At 41.8% G+C, this 24,548-nt stretch overlaps 2 protein-coding genes across 19 annotated transcripts in view; one reads left to right on the top strand and one right to left on the bottom strand.

Annotated features, from left to right (window-relative positions):
* The window catches only part of LOC309595399 (6-phosphofructo-2-kinase/fructose-2,6-bisphosphatase 4-like), a 64,671-nt gene extending 46,504 nt beyond the window's left edge, over positions 1–18,167 (top strand). For 2 of the 17 annotated variants that reach the window (XM_082322286.1, XM_082322288.1), the window contains exon 16: positions 2,237–5,410. In XM_082322286.1, the coding sequence (XP_082178412.1) occupies positions 2,237–2,238 (2 nt within the window). In that variant the 3' untranslated portion in view covers positions 2,239–5,410. Of the gene's footprint in view, positions 1–2,236; positions 5,411–12,592; positions 12,721–12,842; positions 12,902–13,993; positions 14,477–15,007; positions 15,156–16,731; positions 17,750–17,888 lie in introns of those variants that run through there. The other 15 variants (XR_014229231.1, XR_014229234.1, XR_014229230.1 and 12 more) reach the window with 15 other exon arrangements.
* PRKCD (protein kinase C delta) overlaps positions 7,914–24,548 on the bottom strand; it is a 69,120-nt gene continuing 52,485 nt past the window's right edge. Inside the window, exons 5-18 of one of the 2 annotated variants that reach the window (XM_082322284.1) lie at positions 21,886–22,042; positions 21,174–21,205; positions 20,435–20,520; positions 19,986–20,115; positions 19,247–19,347; positions 18,225–18,321; positions 16,080–16,213; positions 15,218–15,391; positions 14,561–14,652; positions 13,297–13,359; positions 10,968–11,106; positions 9,931–10,119; positions 9,551–9,679; positions 7,914–8,300 (exon numbers count right to left, since the gene is read on the bottom strand). In XM_082322284.1, coding sequence (XP_082178410.1) covers positions 8,142–8,300; positions 9,551–9,679; positions 9,931–10,119; positions 10,968–11,106; positions 13,297–13,359; positions 14,561–14,652; positions 15,218–15,391; positions 16,080–16,213; positions 18,225–18,321; positions 19,247–19,347; positions 19,986–20,115; positions 20,435–20,520; positions 21,174–21,205; positions 21,886–22,042 — 1,682 coding nt within the window. In that variant the 3' untranslated portion in view covers positions 7,914–8,141. The remainder of the gene's footprint in view (positions 8,301–9,550; positions 9,680–9,930; positions 10,120–10,967; positions 11,107–13,296; positions 13,360–14,560; positions 14,653–15,217; positions 15,392–16,079; positions 16,214–18,224; positions 18,322–19,246; positions 19,348–19,985; positions 20,116–20,434; positions 20,521–21,173; positions 21,206–21,885; positions 22,043–24,548) is intronic. The other variant, XM_082322285.1, reaches the window with a different exon arrangement.

Genomic DNA, 24,548 nt, shown 5'->3' with positions numbered 1-24,548 from the left:
TTGCTGCTGGTGCACGGCAGTGGTGGTGCAGTTCCCAGGACGGCAGGTTTGTCCAGGTGTGCTTTGATATGGCAGTGCTGGACAGTTGCAGGGACGCCTTTTGGTCCCAAAAGTAAGGCTAAAACCTCAGTCGTCTTTCTAAGCAGCAGCACTGTTCTCGTATGGCTTTTCTCTCTTGATGCCCATGGCTATTCAGGAAGCGGGTACAATCCCAGCTGCCATCATCTAATCTAATGCGATTCCTATGAGCAGGAATCCCTTTACCATTAATGAGGATATTAGTCCCTTTCTAAGCCTCGGTTCATCTGGTCTCGCAGTTAGGTATTCCGTTTGTCTAATAAGCCCTAGGGTGTGCTTATTAGGGTTTATCCCAGACAGAGTTTTCTTTCTTCAGTGTGACAGTTCAGTGCTTTGCTTCTGCAGCCTGTTCTCCTTCACATTTACTCAAATTGAATCACTTTTTGCTTTCAACTTTCTTGACTGCATATCGGTATTCCCTCTTGGGTCTATCTCAGTTGTTAAGATGCTGTTTTCATCTGATACCTCTCATTGACTTAAATAAGCTGTATCTTCTGCCTTGTCTTGACCACCTTGTTTCCTTTTAGTTTCACGTTATATCTGTCTAGTTCTTACTGCTTGTCGACTAATTTCCAGTACCTCTGGATTCCTGCATATTGATGCTCCATTTCATGCTCCATTTAATTTTCTTCAAATCAACATCAGATGCTCAGCTTAAAAGATTTCAGCCAATATTCTTGGAGTGCCTGTGGAGACATCTCCGCAGTCCCAAGGAATTTCTGGGTATGTTGCATCAGTTGCTAAGAAAAATACAAACAAATGCAACAAATGCCAGCATGTTTTGTTGTATTTTTTTTTTTTTTTTTCCTCCTTGTAGTCATGCAGAATGTGACTTGTTTCGCCAGCTCCTCATGTTCTTAGATGCTGATGCTTTCTGTGCGTCCTTTGCTGCAGAAGAGGTGCTACCTGTAGAAGCTTCTTTCTGGAAAAGGGTTGTTGCTTTTCTTTCCTTCAAAGAGAGAAGTCAGAGTGGCTCGGGCAGTGTGCTGGTGGGTGCAGATTTCCAGGACTTGGACGACTGTGCCCAGCAGCATTCGTGTATGTGTTCTCAGAAACCTCGGTGTGGTGTGTTTATGGTGGAGAACAGCATGATTCACCCAAGGGCTTGAAGGCTGATGAGAAAGGAAAGGGCTGACACTAATGTAGGAGAATTGGTAAGGGCAGAAGTGATGTTGGCACCCTTCAACCCCCAAATCAAATCTGGTGCTGCTTGTTTGTCTCCTGTTTTCGTAAGAAATGGCTGAAAATCCTAGAAACTGGGGTTGAGGAAGGGGATGACTTCCTTTTTAAGTCGATGCGTTTTGACCGATGGAGTTGTGCGTATGCCGTCTGGGAGCGTGTGCTGAGAGTCCCCCTCGCTGTGTGCTAGTGGGGCTCTCCTTTTCCTTGGGTTGGACTGAGGACGCTTGTTTTCAAAGTAAACTCTAATAAATGTGGTTATAAAACCGCTGACAGCTGATGTCAGTATGACATCTGCCAACATGCCTATGTATCCTGAAGTGCATTTAAACTTCGTTACCAGCTCTTTAGGGAGTTATTCAGAGTCCTTCCAGTGAGTTAACTGCTTACAGACAGGATCAGAATTAGCTTTATAGCTGTTGGTGTTAAGGAGTCATTTCCTGGAATGTGCTCGAAAGGAGGAGAGGTGGGCTTCCCTCTCTCCAGATTTTGTCCGTTCTCGTGTGGTTTATGACCTTTGCTGTCTGGTTCTGTTTTTATTATACTATATGCAAAAAGACTAGAAGAGAGAGTGGATTAGAAAAATGTGGTTAAAAAATGGTGGTTAAAGAAAAAAAAGTCTTAAAAAAACCGTAACACTGTGACCTGCATATGGTGTACTGAGACTGATTGTCCTACCAGACCTGGTGTAATACATGTCTTAGAGGTGTTTTTTCACTGGCAGGGGAGAGCCTGCGTTTAGATATCTGAGGAACTTGGGCTCTGCAAAGCGCATAGTGGCTGGGATGAGGTCTAAGCCTGGCTTCTGACTTCTGCTCACGGGCTGGGACCTTTCCTTGTGTTTTACAAAACATTTTGAGGAAATAAGCATTAAAACTTACTCATCTTTTGCCTTGTCTAATAGCCGTGTGTTGAGCAAAACTACGGCTGACCATGAGAGCCTTGCTTTACAATCTTTCTTTTGTCTTAAAATTTGCAGAATGTAGGTGTGGATCGGTCAAGAGAAGAAGCTCTGAGGACAGTACCTAACCACCTATAGCTCCAGTTCCTGGGGGCGGCAGCCCTTCCTCCACCGCAAGAGCGTTAAGTAGCAGCTCAGGTCCAGGAGAACGGAGAAGGTGTCGCTGAGCGCCGAGCGAGTTGGAACGAACGCGCCTCCCCTTTACTTTTAAGACATTTCAAATGTGATTCAGCTTCTTTGGAGAAAACCTGTAGTTCTGGATAACTCCCAGTGCCGAAAGGTATCAGTAAAAAGATTTATGGGAAGCAGAATAGAGTTGGTTTTAGACTTTTCGTATGTAAATTTGTGCAGTTTCAGTGGTTTTTATTGTTCATCTGTGGATACTGCAAGATGGTTAATTGCCCGTGTCAATTTTACTGTCAGACTTTAACTAGATTTTACTTTTTTTTAAGTGCTTTTCTAAGAGTTCCTCTTATTTTTACTGTGAACGATTGCCTAGAATTACATGGAGATTTTTTTGATGGCATATTTAACATAAGTGAAATTCTACATTTTGAGCATTGGAGGCTTCATGTTGCAAAACTACTTTAAATGGGCAAGCCTATCAGCTCTGTTAGCTTCTGTGTTTTAAACTGAACTTCAGTTTGCCAAACACAACTTAAATTTTTCTGAAATGGGGAGACTTTCCTCTTGTAAAATAGAAGCATTAAAGCTAGGTTTGCTACATGAAAGAGTCTGCTGTTTTAGCAAGATTTTAACGTTTTCCAGGGGCCAGCTGTATTTTGGAGGGCAGTGGAAGACAGTATTAAATGGTGGACGTGTGAGTATAGCTAGCAGCCTGGGTAATGAGAGAGAGAGAGAGAGAGAGAGAGAGACAGAGACAGAGACAGAGACAGACGTCCTTTCTGCTGCGATTACAGGAGGGGATGAGCAGCTTTTCTGCGACTGGAAGGGAGGGGAAAAGGCTTCAGACTGTCAAGGGCTGGAGAAGCTGCTTGTCTTATTAGTGCTGTGATTTTTTTTTTTTTTTTTTTTTTAGGCAATTCTTGGAATGAATTTCAACATAAAAGTATATGTTTCTCTTTTATAGCCACATTTAATACGTACATCAGGAAACAGTACAGAAAGGTTAGGTGGAATTTAACCCTTCTAACAGCTCATGCAAGAAAAACACCAGGTAAATTCTGAAATTATTTTTAACATGGCACACCTGCCTTGGGTTTTTTTTGTGTTGTTTTTTAGCACCTTCCAGCATCCCAGTTCTTTGCTGCTCTTTTATACCTTGTGAAACTCCAGTGCTAAAAATGGGATTTTCTATGTCTGTTGAGGCCACGACCTTTTAACTGTACTAAATCAATGTGTATTTTCTGTGTGTGTTACCAGACAACTGAAGCAAGCTGCCAGCACTGCTGCTGGCTCCTAGTTCTGAATTGAGGAGAACTACTCTTTGGTAGTTGGACTGTGTTTTTTCTGAGGACTTCTGTTCAACTAATGGAGCTTTTACCATGTATGTTGTTGGGGTTTGTTTTATTTTGTTGTTTGGGTTGTTTTTGGTTTTTTTTTTTTTTTCCCCCTTTTTCTCAATTCCTGTGTGAAATACTGGGCCCTCATAATGTAGTTTTGCAGGCAAGGGCTAAATTTGTCTTTTGTTTGTGCAGGGTTTTTTAAAATAACATGCTGCTGTTGTTACTTGTTTTAATAAGCTAATTTCAGCAATATATTCAGCTCTGGAAGTAAGCCATACTGTATCGCTGGGTTCCGTTTCAGGAGAGGCATGCGTAGGGTACGGAACGACCAGAAACACTTGCTTCAAGCGCTGCTGTCTAAAGCTTTGCGTGTGCGATCCATGCGTTCGGCAAGGCCCATTTCAGATCTTTATTAATTCAGCTGTGTCCGTAGCTATTGTGTGAGGAGAGAGACCACACAGCGCTGCTCAGAGAAGTTAATTTATTGATGCATAGTTAACAAGGCCACCTTCGTGGCAAAAACGTAGAAGTAATTTCCCCTCTCGATTTGTTGAGCGTGGGAAAGGCCGGGCTGTGCTTCAGCCAGCCCTCCCTCCTCCGGGCCTCCGCCGTCCAGCCGTGACCAGTTGTTGTTCAACGGTTTGTAAATGGAGAAAGTTTATCCGTAGTTAGAGGGCAAATCCCAGGAGACTGTATCAGAAAAGCAGGGTTTTACCGGCAGACTTGCGGTACTTCTTGAGCTCGGACCTGGTTGCAGGAATGTGGTGGAAGGAAAGATTTCCCCTAGTGAGAGCTGAGCCCCAGGGCTGCTTCTCTTCAGTGGCCGGCACGGCTTGAGGTGTCTCCCCTCTCTCCCTTTCTTTGTTTTACCTCTCTCAACTTTTAGAGGTGCTGTAAAATTCCTTGAGGCTAAATGTTTTATGTATAGTAGGTATTTTTATAGCCTGCTTTTGAATATACTGTGATGAGTGTTTTACTAAGTTGGGTGTTCAGTAAAAGGAATTGTATACAAGTGTAAATAATCTGTTATGCTGATACTTGAAGAGAAAAAAAAAATATGAAGTTGTCTGTTCTACTTTAGGAAGGTACTAAATCATTGACTGCATCCGACCCTTTCTAGCTGGCGAGAGCAAGTGTAGGCAACGAATGTAGATTTGAAGCGAGTGATGGGTTCTGCCCGGGGCGTAACCACCTTTCTGGAAAGGCACTGTTAAGAATTGCAGATTATTGTCGTTGTCTAAAGCTGCGTACGTCCCCCCCTCCTGACGGAACCGTCGCTGCCAGGGGAGGTGAAAACCCTCGTCCTGACCTTGTGTATTTGTACCCATGTTTATTTTACTGCCTTCTGACTGTTAATGCACTTGCTAGCTCAGACGCAGTCTCTCCGATGGGATTAAACTCTCTTTTCTTACATCGTTGGCCTTCGTTGTAATCTTTCAGACAAATGTAATCATTTGACCTTTGATCCAAGTAATAAAGATCAAATGCTACAACGTGTGCTGCTGTGTTTCTTTCTGTGCCTGTTTACAGTAGCTGAAGCGCCGGGTGCGTGTTCCTGCGGGTCAGCAGGTTTCCATAGCTTTCGGACGCGTAGGAAGGGTAGCTTGGTTAGGCATAAGAATGAAGTTAACTTACTCCATCGGTTGCTTTACTCTGACAAATAATTATAATTGGAGTAACAAACTCAGTAACTGAGGAACATATTGGAAGAATCTATTGAATAAATACAAGTGAAGATTTGCACGCAATGGAGGAGAAAAGTAAGCCTTCATTAATTTTACTTGGTCAGCAGTAGTTTAAGATCTGATCCACACTCTCAAAGCTACACTGTTCTTATATTGTCTTCCAAATGCTGCTGCTGTTTTGAGAAAGCTGAAAACCAACAGCAAAATGGTGCCTTCTAGTACAAATTTGCATGTATAGGTTAGGTAGATGGCATTAAATTTGCAGTGGTACTTGTCATTCTGAAGGATAAGGACAAAATTAATTACTACTTTGTGGTTTAGAATTATGTACGCAGATTTTCATGTCTTGTTGATCACCGTATACTCTTGGGTGGTCACCGCTTATATCTTCTCTGCTAGGTGGAAGGAGTGTTTTCTTCATTTTTAACTCTACTGTGCATTTATGTTTGTGTGGGAGGTAATGATGTTGTTTGTTTGTTTCAGAGCTTTTAGGGTGCTTTCTGGACAAAATTCTTTAACACCTCCATCTCCCTGTAGCGCAAGGATGGCCCAGAGCGCGATGCTTGCGGGAACCCATCCGTTTGCTGTCTGCCAGGTGGCCCTCGGGCACAGCCGCTCAGCGGAGGAGGTCCCCGAGGCTGCGTGACCTGTGGAAACGTCACTTCTGGCTGCTGTAACCAGCCACGGTTGGTGGTAGGGCAGTTCCCTGTTCAGAGGGCGCAGTTAATGTAATGCCAGTGGCTAAACAGTGTGGTGCTGCTGCTGAGGAGGAATAGAGTACCTGCTCCGCGGAGGAAAGGCGTCTCTGCCCCGCTGCCGTGCGTGCAGTCGGGCTGTCAGAAGGCGCGCCGGGTCAGTCGGTCAAATACCAGCTGAAAGAGTTGCTGTGTGAAGACCCAGGTCCCTCTTGAGCAGGTTTGGCACCCGTTACTCCAGAGCGAAGCAGGTTAAGTGCAGCGAGCAAACATTCCCACAAGCAACAATTCTTGTAATTCATTACAGCTTCTTGCTGTCAAATACCCAATGCTGTTGGCAACCACATCTGTAACTACTTATCTAGAAAAGCGTTTCTGCTTGGGTACAAGCATCCAGCACTTGCCTTTGAAAGCAGAATAACTTTCTGGTGAAAGCGGCGAAACAGAAATGAAGGGGAAAAAACCCAAGTAAGTTTGCTGCTCTCCCTGGCAGCAACTCGCAGTGCACTGTTCGCTCCCCCTCTGACAGGGGTTTGTGTAAGTGTGTGCGGTGGGAAGGAGGCAAACCCCGCCTGTTTGGAAACGCCAGCTGTGTTCTGACTATTCCAGCCTCGATCTGCTGTACACTTAGATGACACCGAAGTCTTAACTGGCATTTCTTGAATTATAACAATAAGCTAGAGCCGCTGTTCAGTAGAAGAACAAAGGTGGCACTGTATTTGTTTGAGTCTTTCTTTATGAAGTCTTTTTGGGGGGTGGGTGATAGCTTTCTCCTGCTCTTTCAGCAGGACTAACAGCCTGGAACTACCCAGAAGCTACAGGGTGCTCCTGAGAGCTCTCTGGCACTGTGTAATTGTTGGACAAACCAATATTTGCCAATACATTTTTTTTTCCCGCCTGCTTAGTGGTTGAGAAAATTAAATCAATTGCAATAGCATTACAAGATATAGAAAGCTTTTGAGATGCAAGGGACCTCGCTTCATTCCATATTTTATGAGCTGACTGCAAGGAGAAGAGTTTTGGAGAGAGCTTTGCAGTAGTTAACATTAGGGGTTTTTTTGTCATTAATGGTTGAAAATCAAAATTCAGAAGTAGGTATTGCAACAAAGCAGGATCTAGTTTTGTGCCCTTTTTACAGCAAGTAGAAGGAGCCACAGCTGCTGTAGTGAAAACAAGCAAATAAAACTGGAAGAAAGATGTGGTGCTTGGCAGCTGGGAAGATGCTTCCTCTCCGGCAGAGCAGGGAAGTGGTACTAATGCTCCAGACAGTCGTTACCTGATGATTTTTTCCTGGGAAGCTGCTGTGACCAAATTGCATATTCCAGTTAATAGGACGTGGTGTTTAACAGCAGAAGCTGGCGCTGCCAGGCAGGATGCCCAGGCCTGGATGTCTTTCGCTTGTACTGCCTCAGAATAAATATTGAGCAGGCTCACTGAAGCCTGCCTCTGCTTGGCACTGACTACTCCAGGTGAGAGACAGGCTTTATAAAAAAGTAGTTAGAGCTGCACCACAGCTATCGTTACACTGAATCTCTGCTTTTGCCTAGTTCTTCATTTTGGTTAATTCTCTCAAAATGTTTGTGTTACTTTGTAAGCGATCAGGGCTTTCAAATTATTATTTTTTACTGTGGTTTGAAGACAACTGGAGTTTAATTGTATATTCTAGAAAAAAATCAAAAAGCCATGAATGAAAGGTTAATGTAACTTTCTTTTAATTGAAGACAAATAAAAGAACCAAGGGCTCAAACACTTTTTAAAAAGACATCATCTGTTCCCCAATGTCTTCTCTCGAGCAAAATATACAGCATATATATATATAACATAACTACATTCAAGTACCAAACAGAATTTACATTTTCCCAAATAGAGAAAATAATGCACATGATTCACATACCTTAAACCCAACCATGCATAAAAGAACACTGCCAATAAATCAGCAGTTGGACATCATTAATCACACTACTGTGTATTATTCTGAAGTATCAACAACATCGTTGGAACGCCTAACACTTAGCACTTGGGAGTTTTCGGTTTATAACGTTTAAACCTCCTTTAAAGTCCGGCTCTGTTCAGAGACTTAGTTGTCTAAGATCTGTTCAAATTTAGGGTTAATAAAAGAAAATCCATCAAATGCAGACTGATCCATGGACTCGATCAGGTTTTTGTCACTGTAGGACAATTTTGGCTTCTCGCTCAGAAATTCTCTGTCAAAGTTGTTGTAGTCGCTTGCTGACTTCTGTGTTAAAAAGAGAGGGAAGACAGTTTGAGACAAACTTTGCAATTTCTTCCAGAACAAATTGCTGAAATATGAAAGGTTAGGAAGTTAGTTATTTCTTGAGCTTCCTCCCCCCCGCCTTAGAGAAAAATCTCCTTTTTGCAGATTTTAACAACACTGTAAGATTATAACTTGGCAATTGCTTGTTGTTAGTTGAAAACAAATAGCAGAGAAGAACCACCTGGATTTGTGATAACCTTTTGTAGAATTATCTAAAGATTCTCTGTTGACAAAAGCAATGCAGCACTTTTACTTACATTTAAGCCCAACATTTCTTGCCATTAACCAAAATTTTTAAGGTCCTGAAAGCATTTTGCAGTCTGTCCTTTTTCAGAGAAAAAAGCATTGTCCTATTGCAGCTGCTTTGTGTCTGGATAAAATATTTGTGCACGTTTCATGAAAATTCACATTACTAAAGACCACGTTTTACACTCTGAACCTCCAAAGGTTACTGCTTGTAGGATCCTTACGTTCCCACTTCTATGGGAATATGCAACATGAAGGCGCCTGTTCTTGAACAGGACAGCTCTCCTCCATCGAGCACGTCAGTACATTTTAAAAAGACCGCATTACCTCCAGATCATTTTACCTGTACCAGTACAGGCTGGAGGAAAACTGGTTTGGATTTTTAACCAGGCGAGATGCAGCAGCAGCATCCCATGGTGATACAGACTACAAGTAACACACGGTCTGCTCCTTAGATGTTTTTTCAGGTAACGTTAGGCACGTACGTTACAAATAGTTCCATTTGAGACACTCGGGACGAGTTTGAAACAGCACATACTTAATGCTTGTATAGAATGCCTGCAGGCAGTTGCCAACCGAGTAGCCTCAAGTTATTGGTCCTTCTCCCACATGGCATTACAGAAGAAAAAAAACGCAAGAAACCATCAATGTTTCTAACATCAAGGAGAACAGATATCAGAGCTATGAGTTGATTTTCCTGGAGATGGTATTAGTAAAGAAGCTCCTTGAGAGAGTACAGGAAGACGGTCTTAATAGCAAGATTTCAGGGCAGTCAGAGGAACACAGTGTACCTTTTTATAGCCGAACCATCCAAGAACAATGGGGTTTGAGATACGTAACTATCTCATTTATAAAATTTGGGGAGAAACTTGCAGTAGGATAGTTTGAGCGAGTTAGAGAAACCTCCCTTTACCCCTAGGCTGACACTTGCGATACCGCTACAGAACAAAGAACAACCCACGTACCACTTTTGGCCTGAAAGGAGGGTCTACCTCCCTCTTCTCTAGCGCTGTCCAGTTGATGGTTTTGAAGAAAGGATGGTCTCGGATATTCCCAGTGACCCCAAGTCGTCTTGTTGGATCCCTTTCAAATAGCTGCAAGAGAAGATAACCCAGTAAGGCCTTACCTCTGCTCAAAAGGTAGCTGGCACTGGAAGAAGAATGGGTATACTGCTAAAAGAACAGAAGTTGCTTACAGTAAAGAGACCATTAGTAATTAACCTGTCCTGGCTTCCCATTTGTAAAAGTAATGTGCTTGCTGATAAACAGCTCTTTTTAAAAGCCTAGAGTTGTCCTTCCCTGGACAAATACAGTACCGAGACACACTTGCTGATCATCAGTCCTACCTTTTCTAATATATCTTTTGATTCCTTGGTAATCCAGCGTGGGTAGTGAGGGGTGTCCACTCGGATTGACTCAAACAATTCATCTTCATCATCCCCATGGAAAGGGGATTGTCCAATAAGCATCTCGTACAGCAGGACCCCGAACGACCACCAGTCCACAGAGAATGTGTACCGCAAACCTTGCAAGATCTTTTTCCACAGAAAAAGTGCAGAGGAAGAAACACAAGTAATTAGTAAAAGGCAGCAATATACACCAAAAAACAGAAGGGGGATTTTAAGAGAGAATCTTTAATAACTAGAATGTTTAGGGGGGTGGGGGGAAATCCAGGTATTTGACGTATTGTTGACACTGGTGCACATCTGTAGTTTTATCCTTGGCTCCTGCTTGTGGAAACGTGGACAGCTCGGTGGAAAGGCCTTGGCTCTCATTCAGAAGTTTTCCCCCATTAATGTTAAATAACCATATACTTGGAAAACATCTCTGGTTTCTTTACAAGATGAAGGGAGAAGTAAATAGTAATGAAAAGTAGATTACTACGAAACAGACTCTGACATCATTTATAGCTTTAACAGCTAACTACCTTACTGGGACTACTTTGCAAATCAGATTAAAAAACCAACTATGAACACAGGGAATTTAAGTTCGTGAGGTTCCCCTTAGAAGCTGCTTTTGCTTTGAATTTTGGTTGTTTGCATGGGCACGAGTCTGTTCAGCATCTGCAGTGCAAATAGATTCATTTTGCAGGAGCCCCATCTGTATGCTAGTTGTAAAGGCATAAGGGAAAACTAGCTCTTCAAAACCCGAAGATTTTAACATTTCAAAAACATGGGTTTTTAAGCTTGCAGCTATAGAATATTTACAAGTCTCAAGTACCTTCTACAGAGAACTTGGATTTAATGTTTTTTTTTTTTTCTGTGCTAATTAGACTTTTACATTTCTGAACTGTTAGTCTACAAAAGGACGATTAATCACAATGGCCACTCTAACATCGGTGTATTAAATCCATCCCAGCAGTACGTGACAGTGGCATACTGACCTCGGGAGCAATGTAGTCTGGGGTCCCGCAGAAAGTGCTTGCCTTGTTCTCACCAACAACGTTTTCTTTGCACATTCCAAAATCGGCTATTTTGATGTGGCCTTCTCTATCGAGCATCACATTGTCCAGTTTTAGGTCTCTACAAAAAGTGTTTAAAAAAAAAAAAACCAAAAACTTATGTTTTAAGGACAAGTGAGTCATTTTTGTATTCAGATGCTTGCAGTTTCTTCACTGATAAACACCTACCCTACATCATACAAAGAAGCTTTTCAAGAAAATAATCATCCATCAACACAATACATCATACATACAAAATAGGATTTTTGTACTTTGAAGGCGGCAGGGAGAAGGGAAGAATTCTCTTGTCAGAGTAAATAAGAGGCTGAGGTGTATATAGAGTGTGTGACCTTACAGTCCTCAACGTTTGCTTTCAGATCCAAAAGCACACCCAGTGCTTCTGTTGCTTCTGGAAGGAGGCATGAGTTAATGCCCCACCAGCTGACATAGTGCTACACCAACTCTGTAGCTGAAGAGGAGGATTGTTGGAGTCACAGAGTATTTGGCAGGAGCATGAATGTTTGAAATCTGCCCGATTTTTAATACAACCTGTGACTTGTTCCTAGTTAGAGCACAAGGGGGTTTACGTGTTGCAGCCACAGTCTGTGAAGTGTCCTATTCGTGTCTTTTTTCAGAATAACACTATTCAATCAAGTAAGAGCTTTTTAAGAGCAGTTTCCAAAACCTACATTCCCTCCCTTTGACTGTGATGCATTTTTTGTCCATCTGGCTGCAAAAGCACATACCAAGGAGGGCAGGCTGAAGAGAAACTGAACAGCCCTTCTGCTTACCAAGAAAGACTTGAATAGAGCAGATAATTTTACATGAGAACACCGCAGTCTTTTCTCCTTGGTAACTGAAGTTCCCCGTATCAGCTACTTACACGGCTCAGACGTGAGCTGCAGCTCGAACCAAGAGTCCCTGATCTAATGCAACGCACCATAAATCCTTCCATGTTTGGACATGAGCTGCTGTTCACCTGAGTAAATTGAATATATCTGAGATGGGGAAAACTCACTGTAACTTAGGGCACCACACTTACCTAGGTACCACAGGTTCTAAAAATCTTTTGCATGGGTGTGCACTTACATGCAACGGCTACCTAAAACTGCTCCAGTCAGGTTCTGTGACTATACTGGTAAACATCCTCTGTGAGACGGGGGAAAAAAAAAGTACCTTTGATTTTGCTGGTGTCTTGTTGGAAAATGGTACCATTTCTCTGAAAATACTTCAGCCTGTGAAATCTCCCTCCAGGAACATTCTAATTTAACATAGGGAAATTTAACAGCAAGCCTAAAAATGCTCCAGCAAATCTGGGATGGAAGGATGTCATCATGCTGATGACAACATATCCTGAAGGTTGATCCTTTCCTGCATAAAAACCTGCAGGAGGCAGTGGGAATACAGTTGGGTGTGTTAAGTACCTTCCTGGGTTATGGCTGCCTTCTCTGAGAGGCAGATAGGCTTGTAAGAACCGTCTTTCTTCACCAAGGAGGATTCCTGTGATGTTCAGCCTCTTTCCAAAAACTTTTTTACTAGTGTCTTAACTTCAGAAAATTGCTTTAAAGGATGGATGCTCCAATGGATGCTGCCTGTTTCTATAGAGGGAGATGTTTTGGGGCACCTTCACCTAAGGCCTTGCGTACCATGCTCTCAAGCACGCAGCCGTTATGCTTTGTACCTCTTTGTTACAGAGGTAAGAGCTGCCTGAGCAAGGAGTTACCACACGGTGCTCTGAAGCTGGGGGTGGGGTGAAAAGGCCAGAGAAAGGAAATTGAGAGAAAAACGACATTAAAATAAACTTCTGATCTCTTGTAGTGTGGGTGTTTACAGTAAGAAGCAGCTGATCAGGACCTGGCCCCTGATGTTTCAACCTGGTGAGGGAGAAGCATCAATATCATCAATATCGTGCTTTCAAGGGAAGGCAAAAGCAGACAACTTTCACCTCAGTGGTTTTCACAAGGCCAGAGGAATTGACAGCCTCAAGGACCCTCTCCCTTGCCTCCAAACTATATGGACTCATGATTTGAAGGCAGTGTTTAAAAATAACTGAAACAAAACCACTTTTGTGTAACACAAATAACATTCCATCATTCTGGTTGCCAAGGAAAAGACACACAGATATAGATTCATCTCAGGCATGTTAATGCTCTCGGAATAACATCAGGTCTCTGACAGACAGCTTTTACATGTTACATCAGTCAGTAACTCAAAGATGCATGAAGTGCTAAGACAATTCACAGGTTCCACACTGGCGCTAGTTGGTACTCACCTATAAATGATGCCTTTGCTGTGAAGAAACTGTAGCCCGCATAAAATTTCAGCTCCGTAAAACCTGAAAAGACCAAAATACCCTTTAATCTGTCTTGCTCAGTTAAGACATAGTCAATGCAGCTGGCCAAAAGAGGTGCCATAAGCATCTCTGCATGGAGTGAGAAGTATCTTACACCCCTTTAAATACTAGTATGCCTGTATTTACATAGCTGGCTGCTGTAATCTTCAAGTTAATCCCTTCACCACACATCTGTGTTATCTAATGCCACACAGCAGAGGGAACAGCAACTTGCCTTAATGCTTCATTCCACTTCCATTAGGAAACATTGTCCCTTTTCTGCCCTTTAACAGTCCTTGTATGTATTTAGAGAGAGAGATGCACATGCCTTTTGAGACACAGCTACTGGGAGCTCAGTACTCACAGGATTGCTTTAGGAGGGACTGTGCGCTAATGGCTAAGTTAGAAACGGACCTCACCTATCTCCTTCCGCACCTGCGCCGTTGCAGCAGACAGACTGAAAAGTAGCATTGCTTCAGGGGCTTTCTCCTCAAAAAGGAGGTGATAAGCCAGAGAATATGAAGGAAAATGCTGAAAGAATACTTTTCTCTCCCCCAGGAAATGTATTAGAAGTTTTGTGTTTGTTTGGTTGGTTTTTTTGTTAAACAAATACAAAACTATTTCTACTTCTGTATAGCAGAATGAACGTTGACCCCAAAACTTCAGAAATAGGGACAGAGGATGCCAGGAGAGGCTGACAGATGCACAGACGTTTGCTGAAATGCAGGTAAGCTGGAGGGGCCTTTTTCACATTTTTTCTGGGGAGAGTGGGAATAGAGCCTGCCCTGACCCATAAGGGTAGTATCACGTCAACTTAGCAATACTAGTAAATACTGTAAGTTGTCATGTCGTCCCCCCCCCGTTTTCCAAGTTTTCCATCAAGATACTGTCCTAAAGGACACTGTACTTTTTGCTTTTCAGTGCTGGCTCATATTGCAGTTTACCTAGCATCTCTAGGTACAAGCATCCCTTAAAGTAAAACATCACACTGCTATGTAATTTAAAAAAAATCCTAACTCCACACATGGTTAAGTGAAGTGAGCTGCTTCACTGTATGAAACCAGTATCGAGAAATACATTTTCAATCACCTGCCACTGAAACATGAGTGGAAGACTGCAGGTAAGTGGTGCAGAACTAGAAGCAGTAAAACCACAGAGACTAAAATCATTCATGGAGATAGGGACCGAAGGGTTGTGGACTTACGTTGCTCTGTAGAGATCAAAACGCCCCTTGTCTTGTATGTGGAACATCAGGTCTCCCCCGTTCAGGAACTCCATAACGAAGAACAGATGATCCTGTTTGCAAATAACCAGAGAAAGGAAAAATTACTGATGCTATTGCAACTGTATATGAAGTAGCCATGTGGCTACTGGTGACCAAACAGCCACTTTCCTCCTCTCCTGAAGTATTTCTCTATTTCATGAACCCCTAAGAGTGTATGAGGCTCCTACAGATTTGAGTAGCCTAGTCTTGTATTGTGAAGCTCAGTAGGTGATCTTATATTCTGTGAATTTCTAGACTTTAATGAAAACACACATTTAAATAGACTTACTGACTTCTACCTGTGACGGTCATCTTTTTCCCCCTCACTGAGGGTAAAGCTAAGATCAAGGATTTAAATTAAACTGCCTCTTATTCCTGGTTGCATAGATGTTTTTCTGATCTCATTCTGTTCTCATCAACGTATGTGGGAGTCATACTCGTAGTTACTTTCCACAAGGCCTGTGAACTACTGCACAGAGCACAAGAGAAGGAAGTTGAATTCTTGCATCACTAAGTTACTTTCACTTGACTGCAGGTAAGAGCATCCATTAAAAGGCTAAATCTGTTGCATTGCTGTCGCCACTGGGCTTTTTTTACCTTTGTCTGAAACGTGCAGTAAAGATGTGTGAGAAATGGGTTTTCCCATGCAAGTGCGAGGACCCGCTTTTCCACCATGGTACATTCCACATCATCATCAATTAGCACCACATCTTTTTTCAGAGCTTTGATAGCAAAGAATTCATTCTTCCCTTTCAGCTCAGCAAGCAGAACCTACAAAAAATAAAAGATGAGATTGCAGCACATGTAGGAAAGACTGTTGCTGTTGGGATCAGTAAGGGAAAGTCAAAGGTGCTTACAGCAGGTGCAATGACAATTAAAAGGCATTTAAATGGGAAGATGAGCAAGATTTGGGAAGGTGAAGTTGCTGGGCATAGAGATGAGGAGATGGAGCTCAAGGACCACGTAACACACACAGCAGCTTCCAGGGCAGTTTTTCTGTCAACGTCTTGTGAGTGTATAAACAGAAGACATGTAGAAGCCTGCTCCTTCATTAGAGCTGTAGTTTCGCAGACAACAGCAGACAAATCTGCAGAGGTCATGCCGCTCTCCCACATCTCCCCCTGCCATCGCACTGGAGCACTCCAGGTCTCTGTTTCTGTACGGAGTGTATGAACATAAAACATCCTTTTGCACTGTGGTGCGTAAAGGGCAATTCCTCTGCCTTGGTACTAAATAATAGAAAAACCGTTGTGCATTATGAATCACTTCTGAGTTTAGACAAGATTCACTGGATGAATTTCTAGTGTCTTTGACAAAGACAGCTATATTTGATTCTGTTAAAAGATTATCTACCCAAGCAGCTGTAACAGTAAGACCTTTCTGGTTAATGGAAATAGCCCATCACAGTGCAGAGATCAAGCAAGGCCATCACCTTAACCTCTGTAAGTTTGTTACATACCTTTCCAAAACTTCCTTTCCCTAGTACTTTATGGAAGACAAAGCTGTCTATGTTGAATTTTCTCCTGCTTGCAATTCGTGATGCTCTCTTGGCTGTGCTTCCCTCCCAGAGTTTATCATACTCGCTGTTATCTGCTAATTGAAACAGGGAGTTACAGTTCAATATATGCGGAAATACTGCATGACTCAGATCCCCTGCGAAGAATTAAGTATTGACATGCTATTTCAGTGCATCTGCTGCTGGAATACTGGCGAGTCTGAACATAAGGGTCAACTCCTGTAGTTTGTAACACAGTTTAAATTACGTGAGCATACTTGGTAGTGTTGGATTTGAATTGAATCTGTAATGGTTTTTAATGCTGGGTTTAAGCAGTACTTAAGACAGGCATTACAAAAATCAAAGGCCCTAACTTTCCCCTATAACTAAGATACAGAGCAGAATTTGGAGAAAAACATACTTTACAAGGACTGCTTGTAAACAAATTATTTTTCTTCTGTTAACAGAACAGGCTAGTCCCTCAGCCTAAGTAGAGAAGCCATAAAAAGATCTGATTTATGCCCAATGTGGCCTAAGCAGCATGATCATACAAGTTAATCCTGATTATATCCTAAAATTAATAACTGTACTTTTTTTTTTGACCTCCGCTGCACAGATCTGCTGGGTCACTAACAAGACACTGATGATACCATGAGATGATAGCGTGTATGCCCCGTAAGCTGCCCAGCATCTGCGATAACCCAGGGAGGAATCACAGTGGCTGCACCCTGACTTAGTATTAAACCAAACCACCTTTGCAAGAGTTTTTTTTGGTTGTGTTTTTTTTTTTTTTTTCCCCCCTCTGTTCTGGCAAACCAGAACAAGTATGATAAGTAATACAAAAATAATTTTCTTACTGGGCATTTCAACAGAATTAGCTGAATGTATGGATGAATAAGTAAAATCCTGTACCACTCCAAACGCACACATTATCCCTTACTGAGTCTGGTGATTTCCATCTGGTAAAAAGTAACTTCTGCTGTTCCATTTGTTTTTGCATAAATTATCATAGGTTAGCAGTTACGAACCTTCGGCTGGGGCTGCACGGCTAGAAGGCGCGTCCCCTGGGTGGTGGATAGGGGATCCCTCTCTGGAGGGTGCACCAGATAAAATTGAAGAAGGTGCCGTGAACCAACTCAGCCTAAGGGAAGGCCACCCTCACAGAAAAACCACTGGCCCTCCAAGTCATGGGGGTTGGGCAGGAGGCCAACTACCTCCTCCCGGAAAAAAAATAAAAAGTTGCAGAAATGACGAGCATCAGAAATGGTGGGGATGGAGAAAATCAGTAACGAAGTGAGGAGGAGGAGATGGAGCTGGATCGGTCATGTCCTGAAAAAACTGACAGAAGACTGCGCTGTGGCCCTTGGGTGGACTCCAGAGGGAAGAAGAAAGCGGGGTCGTCCAAAAACGACCTGGCGTCGGATGGTGGAGGTTGAGAGCGGCACGGCACGCAGCCGAAGACCGATCGAAGTGGAAGAACGATGTTCGTGCCTTGTGTGCCTCCTGGCACTAAGAGAATGCAGCTAGCAGTTACGAAAATAAGGCTTATACCATGCTAGACCTCTTTAGCAACAGTAAAAAAAAAAAAAAAAAAACAACCACCTTACTCTGAACCTGTAGAGAGAGGATTCCAGGTACTACTTAAACTATTTCAGCCATTCAATCTCAAGTAGTATTTTGGCTACTTACATCCTAAAATAGACGGTACTTATCATTGGTTTCTAATGGTTTGTGAACAAGTCAAGATAATTAACAACGTGCATGACATTTCAGTTACAGGAGGGATGGAAGCACGTCGTACGTGTGTGTCTGGTGAGCGAGGCACCCTCCAGTTCCATCACGGGGAACTGTGCTACAGTGAGTAAAGCAAGCATTTTGCAGAAAGGTGGGTATGCTCATGGACTAAAAGCTACAGGTATCTGTCAAAAGGTATGTAAGCATTTTGTGTGGCTAGGAAAAGATAAGAAGAAATACATGCGTATATTTTTTTAACAGCGCTTATTAAAAAAAATGGTCTAACATAAGGCAAGAATGAATAACTACTTTAATTGTTCATTTGTGTAGTCTGGTAGGTCAATGGCTAAATTAAAACACTGTAGCTTTTCTCACCTGTTGCATCTCCTCCTGGAGCTCTAGGTTTCTTATCAAAATCTTGATAAATACCAACGCTTTCTACAGATCCAGAATCGGACCTTCGTGTAGATTTCTGAAGAGGAGGGAAACATTTGAAATTATATTTGCACTATTACTTTAGAAATACTTGTAACAATAGCTGTTAAATGTAACATGATGGCAGTATAAACTTTTCTTTTTAATTATTAACTCCTAGTACATATCTTTTCTGAAGAAGTCTGGTTCATAGACTATTTAGGCACAGTCTTTACAGCTTCAGATCAGCCAATTGTTTTACTTCCTTCACTGCAAGAAAATAAGTAATTGAAATTCCTGAACAGTCTACGTTGTATTGTTTGTTGCAAAATTATTAAAGGTAAATATCCTGTGAAAGCTTAGGAACACTCAGCTCAGAGGAAATACCGTTGGCTTTTGTGATATATTTTCCTGTTTTATTTCAGAGCTTGTGTCTGAATCTTTATTTGAAATCTTTATTTGCAAGTCAGAAGTCAACCACAAGAGACAGCCATGCTGCAGCAGAAGATGAACAATGTAAACTATGGGGCCAGTGTTAATTCCAGAGGAGTTTTCTGTGTGTATATATCAGATTAATAAAAATTGAGACTATCTGGTATATTTCTCCTTATTTATTTAATTTTAGCATTCAAGTGGAATTCTAAAGTTGAAGCATGGAAAAACAGACTTCAGTGTTAAGATACCACTGTTTAAACAAACAGAAAGGGAGAGAATAACCTTGGCACCACAGAAGAACAAAGTTGGATTTCAGGAAACCACACAGCTTTTAAAAAATTCTTTGTCAGGTGGGATTTCCCTCCCCCCCATTTCAGCTTTAAGCTATCAACATCTTCGTTAGTCTCTTTATGGGTCAAATTAAAAATGTTTCTATTTCCTCTGTTCCAAACTCAGTTCCCCATAGAAGTGATAGGGGAAAAATAAAGTAAAACCCCAAAAATGCTCTGAAAACAACTAATTACCTGACACGTGGCAATAAAGCATACCTGGCTAACTTGATTTAAAGCTTCAGCTAGCAACTTCTGGTTTATTCCACATAAGTTTGCCACCTTCTTCTGGCATTTATGATGCACATTCATCCCGCATTCTAAAAGAAATGTAAAGACGGTTATGCAAGCACCAGGAAAATACTCTTTGACATTACAACGAAAAGGGCTGTTTCTCCGTGCAGTTCAGAAACCTTGTTATAAGACCAGACTGGACATGGATCTATCATTATTAATAAAATTGCAGTTTTAATCTAGCTCAATGAAGGCTACAAAAATTGTTCAAAAGGAAAAAAGCTCCAATCATCATTACTTTATTCTAAAAATCTGTTACAATGAAGATCATCTTGCCTTTTTTGTGGCAGAATTATAAAAATGGTATTTACAGTAAACACTTTCAATACACTTTTAGGCACTACCTTGAGTCAGATGCACCAAATTTCAGCTATTCCCAAAGTAGTAATTTTGATTATACTCAAGATCACACCTCTGCAGCATGTTTTCTGACTGCATTAGAAGCTCACCTTGGCTGAGCTGTCACACAAGCCAAGTGCGTAACTGTCTCTCTCTAGTAGAAAAGCTTTTTCAACCACACATGGATGAGAGGACTCCTGTTCCATATAACACACATCCGAATGCAGTGTGCAGCAATAGCTAATCTCTAGTGGGGGGTGGAGGGAGAGACACTCCACTGGAAAAGCATGGAGAGGTCCCAGCCGCCCTCCCTCCTCCTCCGTACCTTCACATTTGAGTCCTTGTTTGACCAGCCCCCAGAGCAGGCTGCCGCAATGGTCGCAGAAGGTCGGGCTCATGTAGTTGTAAACTTTGAAGCGATGAGGCATGTCAATGTTGAAACGTTCCTTTTGAAACTGAGGGCAGGGAGAGGGGTGAGGCACTTTACCCAAAACAGGAGCAGCTTCTTAGAGAAAACAGTCTGGATCTTGCAAAGCTACAACATCCCTCATCTAGCAGGGAAAGAATCTGCCCATCAAATACTACCCACCCCCTTGTAGGGCTTTAAAGTTTCATCCACTACATGTTACATACAATCTTCAAGAGAAGACAGTACCTTGGGTTGTGCAGCCAAGCACCTCCCAAATGGACTTGGCTGTTTCTATACAAGGTTTTGTTAATTCAGGAGTGTTTAATTACATCATTATACTCTAACTATATTGTTCCAGCTCTTACCATTGTGTCCCTGCTGTTGGCTGCAGTACCAGTACACCTCCCAATGATTTTATCAATGCATTTCTTGTGAATAGCAGCATTGCATTCTTCAAGACATGCACAAGAAAAAAAAGCATTCCTTCAGATAATAAATACATGGGATGAGGTGTTCGCATTTCATAGCATAATGTGAAAAATACACTCCTTTCCAGCATACTGTATACTCCAAAACCTTTCTTTTCTATCAAGATGATCTTTTTTAAGCTGATTCCCTCAATTTTCTTTTATCATAACCTCTATTTCTAAACTAAATCTGCCTCCATAGAAAATGCCACTAACAGGAGGGCAATATTATGCTTTTGAGTTTTACCCTTTGATATCTCCCCTACTGTTTGGAGTAACGCACAGAGATCTATGCTAAGTCAAAAGTGCTTTTCAATTCAGCTGTAAAACCCCTCAATAGTTGTAATTCATTTTAGAAAAGGTGTCACAAAAACTGCTGTCATAAATGAGTGCAACTTTTCAACAGCATTACACACTTACGAGAAGAACAGCCAAGTCTAAATCTTGATACTAAAAACTCAGGAATCATAATTAGACAGCCTTAGGTTATTGTGCAAAACTGATGTTTAACATCTACTACTACCTATGGTGATGATGCACTGTGCCATGCATATTTACAGAAGATTTTTCAGCAGTAACTATTAGATCTACAGATTCACGTGGAAAGTAGTACAAGAAAAAGGTAAAATCAACTTACGCCTACATTTGTATCCCTGCTTGTTGAGTCCCCTGAAAAAAAAAATTATAAAGAAGGAAATCAAAAACATACATTTGCTGGCATAAAAGGTGGGGGTTTTTTTATTTTTACCATGTCAACCAATCAATCATTGTCTATGGGAATATTTGTTCCAATTAATAAACTCGTCTAAATTCTGCTATTCAGAATTCTCTGTCTTCGGAAAGCAAGGTTTAGAAGATAAGGTAGTGTGTTTTGATAGACCAGAAAATTAGGAGGGAAACCCAGAAAAGACAAGGTTTCAATCACACGGGAAGTCCTCCTGATCTGACTTACTATGAAAATGGCCTTACTACGAAAGGGATCCAGCTTCTTGCTCTCTATGGGTCTTTACTCTGCTATCAGCCACTTCACATCTCAAAGTCTGAGCATTATTTTCTCAGATCCACCCACCTCACTCTCTTGTGAAAGAGCTGCTGTTGATCACGGGCCAGACCTCACTTGATGCCAATGGAATTTTTGCCAATTATTTCAGTGACAAAAATATTCTATTTTTTTAATGTGAAAGAGACAACTATAGTTCTTAGGTATAACAGTGCTCTTAGTAAATATATAATTTCCATTTCCCAACACATATGAATTTACATGTCATGTTTTGTCTCAATATACCTGAAGCAAATTTTGCAGTTATTTGGCCCTTGGGAGTGGGGGAAGCTTAGTGTTTCCTTCTTACCATACGAAGTCTTTGCAGACAGAGCAAAATGTGGGTTGTCCAAAGAAGGTAGCAATAAATTCATGATTTTTGATGTAGTGGATTTTGGCTTGCTTGATAGCTCCTCTCCTGTTCATAGTTACTGTCCCCTCCTCTTCCCTCATTGACTGTTTGCAGTCTAAGGGGGAGACAAGACAACACACTTTTAATACTTTAAGGCATTACAATGATTAATATTTGCTTCTCCAAAAAGTTCAGTTTGCTTTTCTGTTTCAGACTTGTGTTTCTATTTATTTTACACCTGCATTCTGCAGACTTTCCATCCAACAAGGGTGGAACACATGCACGCGCTGCTTCCTAAGGCGTCTCCGTGTCCTTGTTTGCAAGTGCTTCCCTCTCCTGCTCATTCAGAAGAAGCCTTCAGCAAATGAGCTGAGAGGAAGAAGCAGGAATGGAGTACAGTCTTGCTAGAGAAATGACAACCACAGTTGCTTCTTGAAAAAAATATAATCTCCTATATGTTATGTGATTTATGTGCAAGAGAAATAAACGCTTTATTGGAAGCATGAGGGTCTTCTCCTTCAGCAAAGGCTTTTCATGCTGCTGCTCCACATGCCCTCCCGAACCAGGACTACAGCAGAAATGCAGGTGAAGTGCTGCGGGACCTCCCGAGTCACCACCAGACTATATTACTGTAAAATGGGTTTCTTCCAGCCTCCGGGATCAGTAAGCAGTGAGGACAAATGAGATTTTCAATTAGACATTTCCATTATGCTATCTCAGAATGTTAATGCTATATCCGTCAACATGTCTCAGTCTCATTCCTCTCCCTTCCTAGCCCCCATGGGGTTACAGTAGATAGAATTATAAAATACTATAGTAGTAATAGTACATACTGTAGTATATACTGTAGCATCTATATTACATAGAAGTTACACATAGTATTAGCTAAGAAATAAAACAACAACAAAAATTCTCAGGCTCCGAGTCCGACTGGCTCATACAGGTCCTTCATGACAGGTTATAGTTATTTCCACTCATATCCAAGGAAGCTTCTGAGTTTTTCTTACAAAAATGAGTATTTTGTGTCTCTATCTTTCAGCCACAACTGAGACTATATAGTCTTACTTACACATTCTGAAAATAATAAGAGTTTGCAACAGAGGTAACCCTATGAAGGTGCATCAAGAGATTGGGTAACTGGCAATTTAACCCTAGGACATGTTTCTTGTCAATAGAGAGGAGCTGTTGAGGGACAATCCCATCCAGCAGGAAAAGATAAAGGCTTGAATCAGCAATGGGGAGCTGATCAACTGCTAACCGCATCAGCTCTGGCCAGCAGCTCGTGGGTCCCAATCCAGAAGAAATGTGGACATGGTTCACAGGTTGAAAGCGCTGCAAAGTTCAGGTAACAGGAGATTGCCGTTTGCAGGGTGGGAGCTTCCACAACAATGGAGAAAGAAAAAAGCCAGAAGAGCATTTTTCCTACTGTCAATACAATCGGTTTTTATTTGCTCCATTGCATCGCTGCCTTTTATCAATATCAGTGAGAGCTTTGCTTTTTATACCAATAGAAACAGATTTGTTTCCTTTGCCAAGTCACACTAACCGCAATGCTTGAGCTTACTACAAAGTTACCCAGGAGCTCTGTTTTTCTTGTTGCTAGCTGCACTTGCTTTTTGTCATTTTATTAGCTGGCTGCCACCACTGCTATTCCAACAGACTGCTGAACCTGGAATAAAATCTATCATTTGATACCATTTCGAGTGTCCTGAACCAATTTATCAGTCACAGCCAACGGCAGCCAGACTGCAGCAGCAAGTACTGTTGTCGAAAAGAAAGGACAACGTCAGCTCAGAGATTAAGGAAACATTAAGCCTAATTAGTGAAAAGAAAGATCAAAAAAGGCCCCCGGGTTTTGCCACTAGGTATTAATGCACTTTTCTGAGAAACTGGCCATCTGGTTCAGAGAAAAACCCATCCTGCCTCCCCCTGAAAAGAGCCCACGACATGCACTACGACACCCTGGCACTATGTACGCCACTGAGTTACCTCTTCCCCTCCAGGGAACAGGATTCATTTCTGCTGTTCAAACAGGCTACGGAGTTCACCCAACAAAAACTCCCATCAGCTGCTGCACTTCAGCTTGTCGAAGTCTGCAAACAGTACTATCTCTTTGTTTAATCCTGCTGAGCAAATACACAGGCCTCACCCACTGTCCTCAAATGCTTCAGGGAAACCACACGCTGAAACGTACATGCAAAGAAAACGATGTTGTTGAGAGTCAGTAATACTGCGTATTGTTTGCTGCATGAAAAGGATATCTTCATAAGGGTGATTTAATCAGTAACAGCAACAAAGCAGAGAAAGGTGTGTTGCTTTATAGCATGTATTCTGAGGACATAACCTGTGATGGAGCAGATTAAGGGACAAAAACCTCCCTAAAGTCTGTAACACAAATAAACCAGTTTTTAGTGAGGAACTACCAGGATTCACCAGGTGAACAGGACACAGCTTCTCCTCATGCTGAAATACTTGTAGCAACTTAGTATTGTTGATACTGTATGCAAAATTCTCTGACAAAACTTGATCAGGATATGTGAAAGTGTGGTGTTTCTTCCCTGTCTGGAACACAGACGCCAAATTTAACAGAAATACATTCGACTGGCATCTATTTTTTGAGA

The sequence above is a fragment of the Platalea leucorodia genome, assembly GCF_965183815.1.
Source record: "Platalea leucorodia genome assembly, chromosome: 9".
In the NCBI taxonomy this organism is placed as follows: domain Eukaryota; kingdom Metazoa; phylum Chordata; class Aves; order Pelecaniformes; family Threskiornithidae; genus Platalea; species Platalea leucorodia.
This window is presented reverse-complemented; position numbering and strand designations above follow the sequence as displayed.